The following is a 13,761-nucleotide window of genomic DNA, read 5'->3' as shown; positions in this document are numbered from 1 at the left end:
TATGTGAAAAATTTACTATTATTTGGAATAAAATTCTCAACTACATATCTACATAGCTTGCACATGTAAATCATTATCAGTAATAATGAAGGGCCCCAGTGATGATGGAGCCACCGTAGTCTGATTTGTGGGACTATTGGAGGCAAAAGACACTGAGGAGTCTCTCTGGTGAACAGCCTTGCCATGGATGGAAAGAGACCACCAAGCAGTGTGCCAATCTTCCTAGCACTGTGACCCTTTAATGCAGCGCTTCCTGATGTGGACCCCCAAACCATAAAGGTATTTTCATTGCTGCTTCATAACTGTAATTTTGCTACTATCATGAACTATAATATAAACTGATATGCAGGATACCTAATATGCAACCCTGTGGGGGTCATGACCCAAAGGTCAAGAACCACTGTGCCAAAGTCCTGGACAAGTGGACTTTCTAACCCAGTCCCTGGGGATATTCTTCTACTGGAGATAAGTGGTGGCCTCTCAGATGATCTGGACTCCATTGTTAGGAGTGTCATGAATGAAACCATCATTAGGCTTGACAGTAATGACACACCTGATCGCGTCAATGCTGCATTGAGTCTTGAGCCTTAGTGTTTCTGGCTGCTGTTCTGTGGTGGTGATGAGTTTGTGAATGAAGCTGTGGCTCCAGTTTACAAGGACTCTTCCTTCTGCTTTAACCCTGAACACAACCTTAGCCAGACAATAACTTGATAGAAAGAACTGTGGTTGTCTGACACGAACCATCCTAAATGCCATTATTCGATAACAAATGCAGAGAAGAAACAGAGGACATTAATTCTATTACACACAACAGAATTCAATCACATTTAGTTTCTAGGAACAAGTCCAAAGAAACCAAAGGGCAAAAGCTAAAGTTGGGGTAGGGTTGGCCATCTGGGGGGGTGGAAGGGGGCTCATTAGAAGCACTACAGACTTGGGGATTCAGAGTAACACATTTATGACTGTGTTCCTTCTCTCAAAGTTTAGGCCTGGTTTCAGGCTGTTCTCCCAGTAGTCACCAGAATAAAATTAAAAGGAGTATATGACTTAACTATCTCCAGGACCCCACCCTGACAGCAAGGCTTTCTCTACAGCCAGAGTTCTCTCAAAATAACAGAAGTAACTAACTTTGTACACGTTAATTAGTTCTCAGTTGCAGGTTTACAATATGAGCAGACTTTGACTTTTTAGATGTTAGGGGATTCACGAATAGCAAAGTAGTGTGTTTGGAACCGGGTCTCTTTCAAGCACAGAGCACTCTGAGAATCAGGCCCATGTCCAGAAAAGGGCAGACAGGCTTGCAAGTACCTCCTGGTAACTTTGCAGGCAACTTTAAGGATTCATACAACACCTGGTGTTAACCTATAGCCCCCCAATTTAAAAGTTCCAGCTAGAAGGCCTGCAAAATACTCATCAGCTAACAGCACTTATGGCACAGGACTGGTAACTTGAGTCTGATCTGTAGAATACACATAAAGGTAGCAGGAGAAAACTAACTCCATAGAGTTGTCTCTGACCTCCATACCCATACCCAGCAATGTACACACATTCTTGTGCATGCCTGAGCGCACACGCATGTGTACACACACATGCGTGCACACACACACTCTCTGCTGAGTATGTGTATGTATGCGTATATATACATACATACATACATATATAGATTTCCTTTTTTTCTTTTTAAGAGAAAAGCTGAAAATTAGCCAGGTGAGACTTAAAGGAATTTGCCACATATCAGAATCTTGACTAACAAGGCAACTCAGGGGGTAAAATGCAAGCCTGTGGACATGAGGCAAAACTCTCAGTACCCACCTGAAGCCAGACACGGAGACAGGAGAATCGCCAGTAGCTCAGAGGCCAGCTAGCCTGGGGTACCCAGCAGTGGCAAACCACAGAAAGACCTTTTCTGAAACAAGATAGATGGTGATGGCCGAAGCCTGAGGCAAAGCTCTGTGGCACATGATTGTCTGCTTGCCACAGGATTATAAACAGACAGACAGACACTTAGATACTAAAAACAAAGTCGAGTTCTATGCTTCAAGTATTTTCAAAGGTCAAATGTAGGCTTTTTTGCTTTTTGGCAGTGCTTTTTTTTTTTTTTTTTTTTTTTTTTAATGGAACACTCCATACAGCCCCAGTATTGGAAACAGATAGAAAAAAATATTCTAATGAACAACAAAACAGTAGATCTTCAAGCAATGTCATGGAAGAGGAGATGGAAAGACCGTAAGAGCCAGAGGCCAGGGAGGACTAGGCAAAAGAGATATTAGCAGTCACTGCACTCAGGTATTCCAAGTGGCTGCAACTGCCTACCTAAGACCTATATACCCTCAATAATCTCAAGTCGAGGGGGGGGGGGGAGATGGAGGTTGAGAGTCTATCTCTAGGGGAAGCTCAGGGCTTCCCTGTGAATGGCTCGGTTTTCTATAGGGATGTGGGACCAGGTAGGTTGATGGTGCTACAGTGGAAGACTACATCCACGTGCATATGGGCAGCACTCATCAGTGGGTTATTGAAAGAAAAGGGGGGAGACACAAAACTGGGAAGGGAATGTGGGGGGGGGTCTAAGAAGATTGAGAAGGAGAAAACGTATTGAATAAGTTAAAATAAATATACTGTATACATGTGTGAAATTCTCAAAGAGTGAATTCTTGAAACTACATTAAAAGAAAAAAGGTTTGAGCTGTGGTCCCCGCCGTTTTAGACATATTTATTTGGGAGCATTTTTCACTCCAAGAAAGGTAGCTGAGAACATGACTTTGGGACAGCTCTACTGGTCCTCTAAGCTATGCACCCGTTCTTGTTCTAGGGCCTTGAAAATCTCCAACCAGACCCAGAAGCAGCAACTGCTTGGAGAACAACCCACATACCAATCTCTCTGCCCAGATGGGAGGATTTCAGAGATCCTGCGGAAGAGACGACGGCACACCGGTGCCACGGCCCAGCCTTGGTCCTAATGTTCTCTTTAGGCAGGTAACCCTCCCATTCAGTAGTGTTGAAGGGAAAATCTGTGGCCTCTATCATGGATACGTTCACATGGTCTCGAAGGTGGCAGCGCAGGGCCTCAGCGCTGAACTTGACGCCTGGCCCTGGACCCTTGTAGGACACTTTATACTTGTTCATGCTCAGATAGTTCTTCAGGATCTTTTGCAGCCTGGGATTGAGGTTTTTGGATGAGGAATTCTTGTCCCACACCTGGTAGGGGGACTGTGGTTTGACCTTGGCTGTGACCCTGAGATGACTGAGAACTTGACTGTCCCGCTTAGGGTATTGTTTGATGCTTGCAGATGTAGACTGGGAACCAGACCCCATGGCCAGCTTCTCCAGGCTCTTTGTCACCTGAAATTCCTTGGCTTGCAATTTAAGAGCCTCATAGCTCCCTTTCTTCCACACACAGATGACTGCAAACAGGAGAAAGGCCAGCACGAAGTAGCTAAATTTTTTCTTCAAGTTGGTGTGAATCATAATGAAAGGTACGGGCAGGAGAGCCACGGTTGTGAGCAGGAACCAAGCCTAAGAGAAGTAAAACAAAGGAAAGAATGATGATGGAGAGGATATCCAAAATGGCATGCAGTGTGGTGATGCACCAAGCAAAGGATGTAGCATAAACAGACTTCAAGTCCAGCCCCAACCGCCTCCCACCAACGATGCAGCCTTGAGCAAGCCAGGAGGAAAAGAATAAAGAGCCTTCATTTGGGCTCTGAATATTGACAGCATTCCTCTGAACTCCTCACTGAGCCCTGAACATTTATACATCATTCCCCCCTTAGTCTATGCACCATGACTCTTGACCTGTGGTGTTCTGCTCTAGCTCATTCAAGAGCCTGTAACATCACCCACTCCTACGGCCCATACTCTGTGGCACAGGGAGACTAGTCTATACACTAGACCCAGATTCTCAGAAGTCCTCCATCAGTTAAAAGAGCCACAGAAATCCCTTATGCATGGTTACACAGTTCTGGAAGGCCTATGATCTGGGACTTCTGGACAAGAGTTAGCCTCACAGTCCAGCATTCGGTGTACTCAGGTAGCTAGATCATTTTGTGACAGAGCATAGGAAATCTTGGTAAGATAGCAAAAAAGAGTCCCTTCCCATCTGGGTAAAGGGCTACTTTGTTTTCTCAAAATTCACTGTGTAACTAAATGAAAAATGGGAGCACTTTGAACTCAAACAAGGTCTGTATACTTTGGAAAACACTAAATTCTTTCTTCTCTTGAGTGTACTCACTGTGATGAAAGCGATTGCCTGGGGCGTTGCTAACACTGGAAGTCTGAAGTCCTTTCCCACCAAGTTTGTTCCCAAGGATGTTTGAGATAAAACAGTAGAACTACTAGAGGGAAATTCATGAAGCCTGGGGTATTGATTGAGTCCTTCCTTAGTGACCTTGACCAAGATGCCCCTGAGCATCTAAAGATAGTCATCTCTGCCCAATTGTCTGTGGTGTGTTGGAAACGTTAAATGAAAGTGTGCGCTACCAAGCTGGAAGTACCTAAGAGCAAAGGCAGGAGTAGAGGAAAGAGAGCAGCATTTTGACAGGAGGGCCATGTGGGCAGTGATGCTGCAGGTGAGTGAAAGGCAAAATGGAGGATATTTTACAAGTGATAATAATGTACTCAGAGGGATAAGGATCCAGATGCAGCATCATGAAGTGGGAGACTGAGGGCTTGTCATATCATTGAAAAAAAATCAAGTAAATTTCCCCACTCATTCATTAGCACTAACCATGTGACCATATGAAGGCTCAAGAGTAACTAGAGGAAAGATAGCATTTAAGAAATCCCACTTCAAAGGGCTGGAGAGATGGCTCAGAGGTTAAGAGCATGGGCTGCCCTTCCAGAGGATCGTGGTTCAGTTCCCAAGCATCCACATGAAAGCTCACAACTGTCTGTAACTCCAGTTCCAGGGGATCTGATACTCTCACACAGACATGCAGGCAGGCAAAACATCAATGCACATAAATTAAAAAAACAAATAAACAAAACCCTACCAGAGCTTGGCAGCAGTGGCACATGCCTCTAGTCCCAGCATTCAGAAGGCAGAGGCAAGCAGATCTTTGTGACTTTGAGGTCTGTGAGTTCAAGGCAAGCCTGGTCTACAGAATGAGTTCCAGAACACACAGGGCTACACAGAGAAAACCCTGTCTTGAAAAATCAAAAACCAAAAATAAATAAATAAATAACCCAAAAAAAAAAAAACAACAAACAAAATAAAAAAAACCAAAACTACTACTTAGGTACTTTACCTTCAATTTCTCACCACACAGACACTACAAAGTAAATTTTTATGCTCTGTATTATAATGAAGACACTACTAAGGTACAGTCTTCTCCAATGTCACCAGATCACCATACTGCTAAAACCAGGATTCCAGTTCAGGTTAGTTTGTATCTAATGGTTAATCAAAGCGGTTCTCAACTCATGAGTCCAAACCCCTTTGGGTATTGCATACCAGATACTTACATTCTGATTCACAATAACAGCACATTTAAAGTTTTGAAGTAGCAACAAAATAATTGTATGGTTAGGGTCAGCATATGTGGATGTGTATGAAAGGGTCACAGCATTAGGAAGGTTGAGAACCACTGGTGTAGTCTTTGCACCGAAGGACTGACGTCTTTCATCAGGATTGGAGAACAGCAAGCGCTGACTGTCAGAACTCAGAAACTAGAGTGCCCAGAAATGAAACTCTCAGCCAGAGCCAAGCGTCCTCCATCAGGCATCACTGTTGGGCTCTATTTACCAGGGATTCTTTCACACGAATTAAGTGTTATAATGTCCAGTATGGTGCTCCCATGAGCTCCGTGTGAAGGTTTGGGAAAAGCACGCAATTCTGAACTCATCTTAGTGACTAGGAAATAGTGACTTGGAATGACTTACAATTCTAAGGGAAGGGCGATGGCAGTGAGCGTCCCACTTCACTGTTTTGAGACTGGAGGCTCAGGGGAGGTTGCCATTGCCTTCCCCAGGATGCTTAGGGGAAGGAGTTCTCATAGATGACCCTAATGACAGTCTCAGAACCCTCAGTTGGCCTGTATGCTTGTTCTCTCAGGGTCCAGGCCAGACTCACACAACAAGTGAGTAGAGCTAACTGAAGGGGTCTGAGGGCGAAGGAATCAGTTCATAAGCATATCATTCTTGTCATGACTCTTTATTCTTAAAAGAAAAAAAAGTTGTTCCCCTAACGTTCTCTCTAAAAGTTCTCCTAGATCCCACAAGGTTTCTAGTCTGTATACCCACACAGACACAATCAGCAATTCTCTAGAAATATCAAGGGTGCCCAGCACGCATACCCCAGGGCCAGGAAGGCAGCTAAGACCTGACAAAGCAGCACCTTAAGTCTCAGAGGAGACATAACTTGTAAAATGTCTGGGCATAACTTAAGAGGCGTTGAGGGTTACTGGAGTAAGGGGCTATGATTTCTAAGATAGCAGAAGGGGAGTTAGTATGTAAAACTAATTTCTGTGGTTAGTTAATTGATAAATGTAAAAGAAGTCGGGAGTGGGGGGTGGGGGGGGAGGGTCTATAGCTCTGTGCTTTCTACACACTGCCCTTTGCTTGCTTTTCAGGTTGCTGGGAACACAGTGTCACAGTCGCTGTGGCAACTTGCATAAGCTGTGGGAGGAAAATGGGAGGCATTTGACCCGCATTAGCATTTTTGACAAACATTAGCTGACTAAAGGGGACTTCTCTGTGTTATATCAAAGGGAAAAGCTAAGGCTATGTAGTGTGAGATCTGGAGGCTGCTGCTTCCAGCCTCAAGATAAGCAGTGGAGCACTCTTACCGCTGATGCCTGAGTGAGAAGAAACTCCTTTTTCTGGGGCCTATTCAAGAATACAAGGTACCCAGTATATATTCTATAGATCAAGATTATGGAACCAAATGAAAAGCCATCCTCCTGACAGATATATGTGCCCAGTGGATGGAATATTTAATGAAATAAAGACACTAGCAGTGGAAAACACCCAAGCTATTCTTAGGGAAGAGATGAAGTGACTCATGGGAGAAATCACCATCAGGAGCAACTGATTTCCAAAATCAGTGACTCCACACCCTTGCCAGTTCCCTGTCACTCATGTGATAGGTCTGCCTGTGGAGTACTAGCTATCCTGTTGTAGTTCTCATGGCCATTGACAGGCCTGGACCTTCATGGCCTGACCACATGCATCTGGAACCTTCCATCAGTGCTTGAGTGGTCCCTCCATATAATCTTCACCTGAGGCCAGCTGGGGTTTCTAGTCATGGCCACTCAGGGCTGAGCAGCCCATTCTCACTTGCCTAGACACAGGGGAAGGCCTCATTTAATACCTATCTCAGGGAAAAGAGACTGACTTTTTCTCCAAAAACTTTTGGGACAGTATATGTTTTGATTTTTTTTTTTTCTATCACCAGACTTATTCTGTAAGCTTCCAGGGTTTGCAGCTCATGAATTCGCTGCCCTTGACTTTCACCACACCCTGCTTGTTAACAACTCTTGTTTACAAAGCTTGGGTTTTAAGCCTAAGCACCTTTTCAGAGGAAAATGCTTCCTGGTATCATGTCTGAATAATTGGCCCCAGAAACACCTAGAGCAGAGTCATGCTAAGTAAGGGACTGGTGAGCCAGCAAAGCTCACCAATGAAACCTTACACCAAGAAGAAACTTATAGAAAAAGAATACTGCAGCCATGCAAATTATCACCCATAAAGACCAAGTCAGCAAGATAAACAATAAAGAAAATGTCTGTAACTAAAGAGTTCTGTTCTATCTACTCTTGGAAGCATGCTTATTGTTAAATGCAATGCTTGGCACATAAACACTCTCATAAAAGGCTGTCAGTTATACAACAATTCAGACCTTCTATGTGAAGCTTAGAGTTGGACAAGCCTACTATTCCCACCTCCTGGGCCATCACTGGCTGAGTTCTTAGAAGACTAGGCAGGAAGGAATAGAGACAAAGTGGTGAAGCTGTGGTGAGACAAGGAAGACCCTAGCTACTTGCCAGCACAGTTGAGCCCATGCTGTTTTACTCAGAAACATCACCCTCCACTTTCTCAAACTTCTAGGAGCTTCTTACCTGCTTCTGGCTAATCCCTCTGGGGCTTCTGGCCCTCCAGATCCTCAGGAATACCGGCACTATTCTCCATGGGAAAGAGGTTTACTTGATTAGGTCTGGAGGCCAAGGCTCATTTTTCTCAGGATGATCAAAAACCATCTGAAATACAAATAAAAAGGGGAGGATTAGAGTGATTTTTCTAGCAGAGTGGTGTTAAATATTAACAGGATGGACAGGTGCTTTTGTAGCTGTGGGCTATGGCATATCCCAGGAAGTCCTGAGCATGCTGGAAAGAGTAAAGGCAAATTACAGATGCAACACTCCAGATACACGGACCGTGTAAAGAGCCCAGAAAAAAACCATGACAGATAGGGATGCGTTAGAAAGATAAAGTGGGCACTACAAAACCATCTGGGAAGAAGAATGCAACTCATCTCCCCTTAAGAATAAATAGCAAAAAGGTTCACCCCTCCAAAATCACTCCAGAATGATTTTTAAAAATTATTTATTTGTAGCAGAATATTTAATGATATGGGGAAGTTCATATATTTTGAACATGGGTTACTGAACTGTAAATGCTATTCAGATTCAGAAATAATACTTTGAAAAGAAAATAAAGCACTAGGAAAATATGGTCCCTAGGACTGTGGAATAAGGGACATTTCCATCTTTGAAGTCTTATGCCCATTCAACAATATCTAAAATAGACATGAATTACTCTTTATAATTAAAACAAAATAAAGAATACAGCTCAAGGGAGAAAAAAGGAATATAGCTCAGTGGTAGAGTATCTGTATGGTAAACTGGGTTTGATCCCCAGTGCACCCATTAAAAAAAAAAAAAAAAAAAAAAAAAAACCCAACAACAACAATAACAAAAGCCAAGCTTTATGTTTAGCATAACATACATAATGGTTTTAAAACTATAAACAGAACTCACTCTGTATTTATTGAGTCTTTCCAGTTTTGATGCTATATTTACAAAAAAAAAAAAAACAGCAATTGGAAAGCTAAATGATTTGAATTGTAAGAAAACATAAAAATAAAAATAAAAGATTAATATGGCAAAAAGCCTCCCAAAAGAAAGAGGCAAGCACCTTGAACAGATAAATTATAAATTAAAAACAACAGTTGAGACACATATGATATTTAAGGTTGATCTTAAGGGAGGGGCATTAAAATAAGCTTTACAGACTTGAAAGCACTTTGCAGTCTTGAAACCAGCCTTATGCATTGCTGGGCAGATCACAATAAAGTTGTCAGATCACTGAAGGAGAAGTACATAGCTTAAGCCTTCTAGAAAGTACTCTAGCACTAAGGTCTTCTGACTATTGATCAAATTGCCATAAATCTAGGGCTGGATAAACAAAAAGGAGCAAATATATATTTCAGTTTCCTCAAGTATAAAATGAGTTCCTACCTCCTACAGTTGTGGGGATTGAAAGAGGATTAATAGGGAAAGAATGGGAACTCTACAAAGCAGTATGTGTCTAAAAAGAAAAAGGTTTTAATCACAAACCTATATATAACGGTGAAAATCTATTGACTTAAAGTTACATCCATATTAATGAATATAAATACATGTGAAATTTGGTAGCTGCAGATAAGAAAACACTTAGAATATTATAATGGAGATAGAACATGTTATCCATACCAGGACTGCAGTCACAAGTCAAGCATGCTCAAGGGTCAGGCCTGGAAAGTTGGTGAGGAGTTGAAATTCTTTCTTACTCTGATTCTGTCTGTTGGGTAACTAAGGCAAACTCTTGGGGACAATAGCGAAAACACACTTCATCCTGTACTTCAACTGGCAGCATAATATTGGGCTGGCCTTGAAGCCTATTTCAGGGGATCTAGCATTGTAAACCAGAAAGCAAGCATGAGATCATAGCCTTGGACCACAGAGTCTCTCAAGTCAGCTAGTTCTCCTGTAAAATGGAAACAGGAAGTGATCCTATCACAGAGGACTAGCCACACCCAAACGGTTTACGTTGGTACCCTGACAATGGATGCAGAAGATGCTCCATTGAAGACAGCAGGGTCTGGGCATGATAGAAGCACATGCAGAAGATGTCAATTTATCCTTCACCAAAGAACACAGGGCTGGGGTTGTGGATTTAACTCAGTGGCAGAGTGCTTGCTTGGTAAGTCCTGAGTTCAGGATAGGGGAGGAAAAACAGTTCAGGGCTTTCTTTACCAATTCAGAGAATAATTGGATTTGTGGCAGTCTCCTGGGAGAATGAGAAAATGTCTCTGGCAGCTCCCCCTCTATTCACAAGTTTCCTTTAGTGTCAGTATTTACCACTGTATGTGCATTCCTACTGATTGCTGCCTCTCTTCACTACAGATAGAAGAGATAGAAGAGACCTTGTCCGTCTTCTCCAGTGCTATTGTCAGTGAGTAACTCCAAACACTTAGTGAGTGTTGAGCACATAGTAGGAGCTCAGTAACTGGATGAAGCTGTTCTTTAAACACTTTTGCTTAGACATTGTTGCTTAGGCTCTCTCATAACCCCCTCAGAAAGCCCTGACCCTTGGATGAACCTCTTGCCTACAGACGAAAGTTCCCTGACAATCTTAACACACTAGCTGTTGGGACATGAGATTTTTTGTTTTTTGGATTGGTAACACCCTGACATCAAAAGAAGCCTCCTAGTTCATCATGCCAACTGCATTTCCTCAGAAAGTCTTGCCTCCTAAGAGGATTAAAAGCCACACCTAACTTGATCCCCAAAGTAAGCCAGTTGAGACTGTCTATGTAGAACTACTGTGGGTCAGAAGGGTCTTCCAAAAGTAGGCACTGCCACTGATGAGATGGCTAGTCTGATGATCTTAAACCAGCTACAAAAGTGAGAGCAGGACCCTTGGCTCTGAATGACAAACTAACAACTATGATAATGACAGCCATGATTCATTTAACACTGGATACATGCTAAGCACTGGCCCGAGTTATAATTGCAAGCACATGACTTGTTATCAGTTTGATCTGGGGAAGGGCCCATGCTCTGTCTCTCCCCAGTCATGTGATCTTGGTTGATTTCATTTCCCATTATTGAGCACTGATGGCCAGTCTATGCTTAATGCTGTCCAGCAATGATAGTCCTTTCCAGACATATTCACTTGCCACTCTTCTAGACTTCTGCTTGATCTCCTTTCCTAGACTCACTCGACTCTGATGGACTTGCTCCTTGTTCACTAGAAAAGCAGGGTGTCCCAGTACAGACCTTTCACTACTGCAGTCATAGCCCATGCTACCTGAGTTCACCCATATGAACTGCCATGTTCATCACCTACAGTGACTTATTCACTTGGATTCCACTTGTAAGCGCCTCAAGCCACATGAGTGTCCAGACCCCTCCCCAAAGGACCTCTAACTGCCAGGTTCTACCTGTAAGCATTGAACCTCAGATGCAAAGGTAACCTGGCAGTCGGGAGCCAAGGAATAGCACAAAGTCACTGTAAGCATAGAGGATTACACCCTGCTCCAGAGAAAGGTTTCCCCAGTATAACAACAGTGTATGTCCCCCCTTCAGTGTAACAACTCCACTCGGCTGGGGGAGCCCAATCTCTGGACATGAAATCCCACTGATCTCCACCCTAGAAAGCCCCAAGGTGAAAAGTCCCACCCCCTTCCCAAGAAACTCTATATAAGTCCTGTATCCTATTCAGTTTGCTGCTATTTCTGGCCCAAGCAGAAGCAGCTACCCTCCTGGCTCCCCCCCCCCCGCCCCCGGAATAACTCTCTTGTATGAGGTTTGTTTTGGAGTGTGACTTTGTGGTATTCCTTGGCTCCTGATACCAGGACAGCTTTCCATCCCAGCTGTAATACTCACACTATATACTTGTGTCTACTTAAGGAAATGGTCCCATGAAGGTGACCCCATCTTCAGATAAACACACCATTATTCTTTTCCCTAAATACAAAATTTTTTTTAAAAGAAAATGCAGTCAAAGTAAACACAAGTCATTCCCCATGATTTAGGAAGCCCCCAAGAACAGCAGAGTCTTGGCATCACAAAGAGTGGGGCACATAGACACCATGTGCCCCCAGAACAAGACAACACAGAGCGCTTGGCATCACCTATGAACATCCTTACCACAAATGTTTAATCTATATATTGCCAGGGCTTCAAATGCAGTTCCAGCTATTAGAAAATATGGGCAGGGGTGGTAACTTAAGATAGTAAATAAGGAAGTTCATAGACATTCCTATTTACTAATTCAGAAAATAAGTTTTCTATATGACAACTGAACTACTTTTATCAGCAAATCAATAGACATATAAAAACCAAATATCTTTAAAATACAATAATGATATGTAATTAGTCCTTGTTTGAACCTTAATTTAACAAAGAAAAAATCTTTGAGGAGAAATAGGATTACTTGTATATGTAGTATGTGTTTGTATTTTTAAATGCTTCAGGCAAAACCAAGCCATGGATAAAACAAACACTGATTTTTTTTTTCAAATATATTTGCATTAAACTTTATAAGGGACAAGATTGGTCTGCAAATTCATTTCCTCTTGACTAATGGATATGATTTGCAATTGGAAGATTTTAAAAACTTTAAGGAAAAAGGTTACAACAGGTAATGGTTTCTCTTCTGCTGAAGGGAGTAACGGTAAAGTCAGATAAAACTTTACAAAAGGTAACCCACTATGGTTATGAATAAACTCAGAGTATGCCTCCTCTACCTTGTCTCTCAACCCTGTTTCACCTCCTAGTCCTGGCCCTATTATCCTTTGCAGTAAAACTCTCTGAGATACAATTCATAGTCTTTGTTCCCAACTTGCCATCTTCCCATTCTCACTTGAAAATCTCCCAGCTTCATAAACCAGTTCTTGTTAGAGGCACTGGGGCCTCTCTGTTGCCAACCACACAGTCTACACTGTCTTTCATTCAGCCATCAGCAATATTCTGTGCACCTGTGTATCCTCCTTCTTGACACATCCTTTACCCTCCTGGGTTTTCTCAATCATATTGCCCCCCACACACACACCCCAGCAGTTAGTAGCTGGTCCCTCCTTCTCCCCCATCTCTATGCACTGAAATGCCCTAGGTTGTAGGTGGACTCACTCTCCACAAGCTATATGCATCTCATGGTCTAAGCTCCCTCTACCCAGAAGGCAGTTTGCACTCAAAACATGTTCACTAAAATACATCCAAGTACATTCTGTTGGAGAGAGGTGGACGGGGTGTGAGAATAAAGAGTGCAGGGTGGCAATGGGGGGGCAGGAATCACCTGCAGCAGCCTCGCTCATTCATTCATTCATTCATTCATTCATTCATATGGAGACAGCATTGCAGAGAACCAAGGTTCTCCAGAAAGGGAGCAGAATGTCCTATCAATTGTAGCATCCTAACTTCTGTCATAATCATTCTGATCTAAATATTCCATGCTAGGGATGAGCAATATGCATTTAAGAATCGCCGTGACCTTGACCTTTAGGCCCTAATCACCTGGGGCACGTCACACACTCCACCCCCACCCACCAAAGCTCCAGAAAGCTGGGGCAGCCTCCCCACACCCCAAACTATCCAGCACCACATTTGCTGCCATTAGAGCCTCCGAACCACCCCCACCAGGAGAGGAAGAGCTACCACCTAAGTCACCAATTGGAAAAAGAGAAACCCCTTGAATCATAGGCCCCACATGCACCCACTGGAGGAAATGATGGGTAGGTAACAGTATAAGAATACATTCAACAACACAAAGAGCAATAGGACA

General features: G+C 43.0%; 1 protein-coding gene across 4 annotated transcripts in view; it reads right to left on the bottom strand.

Annotated features, from left to right (window-relative positions):
• The window catches only part of St6gal1 (ST6 beta-galactoside alpha-2,6-sialyltransferase 1), a 766,154-nt gene that overhangs the window by 657,334 nt on the left and 95,059 nt on the right, over positions 1–13,761 (bottom strand). For all 4 annotated transcript variants that reach the window (XR_007834948.1, XM_051191227.1, XM_051191230.1 and 1 more), the window contains 2 exons: positions 8,055–8,192; positions 2,871–3,513 (listed from right to left, as the gene is read on the bottom strand). Coding sequence is in view for 3 of the 4 variants with exons in the window: in XM_051191227.1 (XP_051047184.1) it covers positions 2,871–3,465 (595 nt within the window). In the remaining variant the exon portion in view is untranslated. The remainder of the gene's footprint in view (positions 1–2,870; positions 3,514–8,054; positions 8,193–13,761) is intronic.

The sequence above is a fragment of the Phodopus roborovskii genome, unplaced genomic scaffold (genome assembly GCF_943737965.1).
Source record: "Phodopus roborovskii unplaced genomic scaffold, PHOROB, whole genome shotgun sequence".
NCBI classification, from domain to species: domain Eukaryota; kingdom Metazoa; phylum Chordata; class Mammalia; order Rodentia; family Cricetidae; genus Phodopus; species Phodopus roborovskii.
Note: the sequence above shows the minus strand (reverse complement) of the source record. Positions and strands in the feature narration are given on the sequence as shown.